Source organism: Cryptotermes secundus, unplaced genomic scaffold (assembly GCF_002891405.2).
Source record: "Cryptotermes secundus unplaced genomic scaffold, Csec_1.0 scaffold111, whole genome shotgun sequence".
NCBI classification, from domain to species: domain Eukaryota; kingdom Metazoa; phylum Arthropoda; class Insecta; order Blattodea; family Kalotermitidae; genus Cryptotermes; species Cryptotermes secundus.
In genome coordinates this window covers 1,040,439-1,046,547 of record NW_019733319.1, presented here as the reverse complement: position 1 = coordinate 1,046,547, position 6,109 = coordinate 1,040,439, and the positions used below count along the sequence as shown (strand labels likewise).

The window sequence follows — 6,109 nt, the reverse complement described above, 5'->3', positions numbered from 1 at the left end:
AGACTTAGCCGCAAATTGTACATGTTTAGTTTTGCTGAAGTTTAGGGTTAGCAGGTTTGACTTGAACCACTCATTAAGGCAGTCAAAAGAGATATTCACATCCCTATTATATTGTAAGTTATTATTGCTACTAATCACCAAACTAGTGTCATCTGCGAATAAGACTGGTTTAACTGTGCTATTAAAAATTGTAGAAAGATCATTTATATAGATAAGAAATAGAAGCGGACCAAGTATGGACCCTTGAGGGACTCCATGCCTGACAATATCCCAATCTGATCTAATAGTGTTGCTCATTTCAATATCTGTTATTAGTACTCTCTGATGTCGATCTGATAAGTATGATGCAATTAAATCATAAAATCTACCTTGTATCCCATAATATTGTAGTTTACTCAACAATATTTCGTGATTCACACTATCAAACGCCTTCTTCAAGTCACAAAAAACTCCACCTACAACTTTTTGTTTATTTAATGCTTCTAGTATTTCATTGAGTAACACGTAAGAGGCTTTAGCAGTTGAGGATTGACGTCTAAATCCAAATTGCTCATTGACTATTATATTATGATCATGGATATGCTGATTTAATCTAGACAAAACTATCTTCTCAAATATTTTTGAGAAGGAGGTTAAGAGGGAGATGAGCCTATAATTAGATGGATCATTCTCGCAACCACCCTTGTAACAAGGCTTAATTTCAGCATATTTTAGCATATCGAATGTACATCTAGTAAATTAAACAAGAAACATCAAATCTGCAAGTTCACTTATTTATACAAGTGAACATTTTATACAGTGTGACAGTTTTGGAACAGACAAAACAGCTGATGATGGCCATTTGAGGCAGAAACATGTGAAAAGTGAAAAATAGTTGCACTGAGGACTGAATATACTGTGTGTTTTTGATTATATATAAATGCAAAAGGATGCTTAAGTATAATATTCTGCAGAAATGTATATCATACTAAGAGTAAGACCTTACCATGTCATAGCCAGGGGTTATCCAGGAGGAGCAATTATACAATTCAATAACAAATAATTAATAAAAGCATAATTATAATTTATTTTTGCACTTATGATACATGGTTATCTTCAAGAGTCACGCTTCTTCAACTATGTCCACAGAATCCTAACATAATTTTCATTTCAATCTGAGTCTTCATCCACATTATGTTTAACAGTACCCTTCTTCAGTGTTTTATGCAGTGGACCTGCAAGAAAATACATCATGTGTTAACAATGATTTCCCCGTAGAACGAATCTAACTTCCTCTCATCAGTATCACGGTTGAGTATCTGAACTTGTGTGGATGACTGCAGATTTAATTCTCAACCTGAAGACATTATATCCTGTCCGTGGGTTTTCAGTTTCACTCAGTCCCTCCAAGTAAACTCTGCTATATACCTTACAATGGCACTATGCTATAAGCTGGAAGGTCGCAGGTTCGAGTCCCAATGAGGTGGATTTTTTCAATTTACCTAATCCTTCCTGTGCACTATGGCCCTGGGGTCGACAGCCTCTAACAGAAATGAGTACCAGGGAAAGGGCAGACGGTGTGTTAAGGCTGACGATCGCCATCTGTGAGCCAACTGTCTAGAAAATGTGGGAACCTCAACATCTCACAACCCTATGGGCCTCCACAACTTGGTACTTTTTTACACAGTCATTACGTACAAAATATAAAACACAAAGTTGTGGAAATTAAGCTAAAGCCATACAAATTACAACAGAAAGAGGAAACCTCTGAAATCAATTCCATGACTAGGTTAAATCAAATTTCCTCTCAAATGTGCCTACTTCCACTGCTGAAACTCACCCTCACTGAAGTTCTCTGCTGTTCTCTTCCTCAGTTCTTCAACATTTTCTTCAGCTGCTGCCCATTCCAGTACTAGGCGGCGGCCATACAAGTGAGTACTCTGACAAAGGGCTTTGAATGCTTGCTATAATTAAAAAAATACATATTTTTAAATTACACACAGCAGAGACGAAATTTCTAGAGTATTATGAAACAAACAAGAACGGAGAGAATTCCTGAAATACTGTAAGAGACATGCTGAAATGAAGAATACAGTGGTATGAACAATCACACATTTACATTCTGAAAAACACTATCTCTGCCATGTAAAAAGCATTACCTTAGCATCATGTTTGGTGTAATAGTCAACAAACGCAAATCCTCTGTGAGATCCAGTTCCCACCATTTTCTTGGGTAACCTTAAAGCCTTCAGCTCGCCAAAAGTTCTGTCAACATGTACCAACAATGTAGAAACTGTATTTGCAAATTAATCATCAAGACTAAGTAAGAATAGTCAACATAAATAATGGTTTAAAGAGGTGTCAGAAATTCAGTTCATTGACTTAATATCAAATATTTCATTTCCATCCATGCATCATATGAAATACTTGGTTAGAAGTTCATTAGCTATATATTTCAACACCACAATGTACAAAGAAATACATACTTAAACAAATCCATTACTTCTTTCTTTGTGGCTTGGAAAGGAACATTCCGAACCAAAATTTTGGTGCCTGTTTGTTTTCCAACCTTGGTCCTCTTTCGAGTTGTGTGAACATCAGTCCTGTAACAGAAAGTAAGTAAACAACAGTGCAATAGTCATTAGTTCCAATTCTATACTGTGTACAAGTGATAGATCAATATAGCCAACTGAGGCCACAGCCACTAGTACTTGATTTTGTTTATGGTTACTAAACTCATGAAACACCTTTCCTGAATCCTTGTATTACTTTAAATAAAAGTTATATTGAAAATGTTTAAAAGTATGTTGCAAATCTTAATCAAATCCAACTACATTTTGTACGTAAAAAAACAAAAACAAAAACAAAACAAACTCTGTGGCCTGTAGTCTGCAAGCTAACTATACCAACTGAGCAACCGCCGCTTGTCGGCAAAGTTAGTGCCAACTTTAGCAGATACAAGGCGTCGCGTGGTCAGCGCAACGGATCCCCATGGCCATTAATCTCGAGTTTCTAGACCAGAGCTCCTTAATTATCCTCACGAGGCTGAGTGAAGCCCATTCCAGACCCACTATTTCTCAGAAAATCTGGTAGTGGTGGAAACTGAACCCAGTGCCTCTGGATCTGTAGCCAGGAACTCTGACCACTAGACCACAGAGACAGTCACATTTTGTACATATTATTTGTAATATGAGCTCATTTCAAGAAAAATGACAGCATTCAGGTTGAGGTTCACATAAAGTTCAGACTGTATGAGACTCTGGTCACATTACATCAAAATTGACCGAGTACTTTCATATATTCAACACAGACAGCAGACAGACACCATCTCCTCAGTATTCATTTCATGTACATAACAAGTAACCATTCTGCTGAGTGCACATACTTGACTGTTCTGTTGGAGCGCTTCAACTCTATGGCATGTTCATTTAAGACAGACTGTTGTAGTGTCTTTAGAGCTTTCTCAGTACTAGCCCTCTTCTTAAATTGGATGAAGCCATAACCCAAAGAGATAAGCCTTTGTGGGTCCCCTGGATCCTTTTTCTTTGCAACTGACACTTCGTGAATTGGACCACATTTCTTGAAGTGCTGCACAAAAAATATTTAAGTCAGTAATACTTGCGTAGCGCATCATAGCATCATTTAAAAATCAGTCTTGCAATATGGAAGTGAAATGGGTATAAGAAACTAAGATAGAAAAAAAACAGAAACTTCTGTGTGACTGTCTAGATCAGCATTATGAACTGCACTAAGAGGTGACGATTAGAGAAAAATTACACACAAAATACATGGTGGAATAGATTTAATAATAACAAACAAAATGGCTGCAACATGTAGAAAGTATGACCCCTGGACATTTATCACAGAAAATTAATTTTTAAAATCCTATAGGAAGGTAATAAAAGTAAGCTGATTAAGTAGACTTGTATTATTAGAATCATCAGGGGCTGCTGAGTAGGCATTTTGACCTGAGAGAGCAAGAATTTCTGAAACATCACAAATACAGTCCACATCTACATAAATCCACATTAGCGCTAAACTACCCCAATGAACTTGCATGTGACTGGGATCAGCAACCCTTGTGAAGGCCAAGATACCAACTGCACCTCCACTGATCACGACTGACTACCTTTCCGGTATATACTTGGGGCTTTGAATACATTTTTCATGAGGGAATGCAGATGTTTCATCTTATATTTGATTTCATCAGATGTGGTTCATAGTAGTGAAACCACTGGCTTTGATCTTCAGTAACTAATGCTAGGCATATTTTTTTAAAACTCCCTTGTATAATCTGCTAAGCCAGGAAAAGAACAACAATTTAGCAACATATTAAACATGTGAACATCAGAAACAATGACCTCCAAGTCATTAACATGGATTGCAGTCAACTGGTAAGAATATGGACACCTTCAACTCCAGTAATAAAATGTAGATTCTGGATATTCGATTTACTGTATCCTAGAACAATTCCTTACTAAGAAACATTTCTACAGATAATTAATAATATGCCTTTATAAAGTATCTAAATTAAACATTCTAAAATAAAAGAAGAATTGAAGATTCTATGCTTCATTTTTCTGTGTTTTCATTCTTCAGCAGCAAACATATGTAGTACAGAATATTTACAGTGCTATATCCTCACAAGAAACATCAGTCAACTTTGAAAATGTAATATCACAGCAACATGTAACAATGTTTCAAACAGTGTCAGCAGGTAAAATGCTGAAAAAATCATACTGACAGTTTCCTTGTGGCTTTCTTCAGTCCATCCAACCAAACTCTATCAAGCAGGGCAGTGACACGTTACTGTTTTATAAATATTAGGAGGGTTTTTACTTTTTTAAACTTGTGGGTTGTTTAATGATGCTGTTGATATGTGGAATACACAGCATCAGATGACAGAATGGCTATTTTCATTGTTTGTATCCTGTTGCATGAATACAACTAACAATATTAATTTTACCAATTCGGCCATGAACACAATTGGTGAAATTAATATTGTTAGTTGTATTCAAGCAACAGATTGCAAAAAATAAAAATAGTGCATGCCAGTCAGGCAACAAGCAGGAACAAATACAATGAACAAATTATTGAATTGTAATGCAAACATCCATTTCAATAGAACATGTCTGGATCTCAAATTAGTACCAAAATATTCAAAGATGAAAATAAAATCATACAGTCAGACAATACCAAAACATCTGACAGGTAAAATGCTAAAAATAAGAAAATTAAATAAAATTTTGGTACAAAGAAAAGCAAATGTTAAATAAACAGCTGTATAATTTACATTTACTTGTGTTGATGGCTGAATTGGTAAAATTAATATCGTTAGATAGGACGATTGATGGTGAAATGATAAGTGTTTTGAAGGAAGTGGTCACAGCCTATCTGAATTTGCCAGGAGTGTCTGATGAACACAAAAACCTGTCAGGACAGATGATGTTCTGGGCAGGATATGAACTAAGCACCTCTCAAACACAAGCCTAGAGTGTTACATCCACCACAGTATCTTCAGTATCAGGAGGTAACTGGTTAAAATATTAGTCACATTACCAGAAAATTCTTCAACATTCACTGCTCTTGTCTCCCCAGGCAAGTGATATGGTTATCTTCCCATTGGACATGGTTCTCCTTCCAAACCTTACTTACATGACTATCTTCTTCCATTTGACAATATAAAAAATCTACCATTGGAAAAGCATTGTTAACCCTTTCGCGCGGTGATTTAAATTCCGCGGCCGTCTCTCCGGCGGTAATATATTCAGCCGGCCATTTAAATTTTGCTCGAAAATGATTTATTCATCATTGTTCTTAAATTATATGAGATAGGAACATGAAACTTTCACTAAAATGATCTTAAAAGGTGGTTTTATAACCTTACCTTATAATATGAGCGCCCTGTATCTCGGCAATGGAAGCAGGTTGTTTAGTATTTGAGCAGTGAATGGTACGCCTTGAAGCATGAAACTTTCACTAAAATGATCTTAAAAGCTGGTTTTTATAACCTTACCTTATAATATGAGCGCCCGGTATCTCGGCAAAGGAAGCAGGTGGTTCAGAATTTGAGCAGTGTAAGGAAGGCCTTGAAGCATTCGTCTAACCCAACATTCACCGCTCCAATATT

At 36.2% G+C, this 6,109-nt stretch overlaps 1 protein-coding gene across 2 annotated transcripts in view; it reads right to left on the bottom strand.

Annotated features, from left to right (window-relative positions):
• Window positions 1-296: 296 nt before the first annotated feature.
• LOC111867898 (probable RNA-binding protein 19) overlaps window positions 297-6,109 on the bottom strand; it is a 30,900-nt gene continuing 25,087 nt past the window's right edge. For both annotated transcript variants that reach the window (XM_023858113.2, XM_023858115.2), the window contains 5 exons: window positions 3,365-3,567; window positions 2,466-2,582; window positions 2,139-2,244; window positions 1,820-1,943; window positions 297-1,214 (listed from right to left, as the gene is read on the bottom strand). In XM_023858113.2, the coding sequence (XP_023713881.1) occupies window positions 1,150-1,214; window positions 1,820-1,943; window positions 2,139-2,244; window positions 2,466-2,582; window positions 3,365-3,567 (615 nt within the window). In that variant the 3' untranslated portion in view covers window positions 297-1,149. The remainder of the gene's footprint in view (window positions 1,215-1,819; window positions 1,944-2,138; window positions 2,245-2,465; window positions 2,583-3,364; window positions 3,568-6,109) is intronic.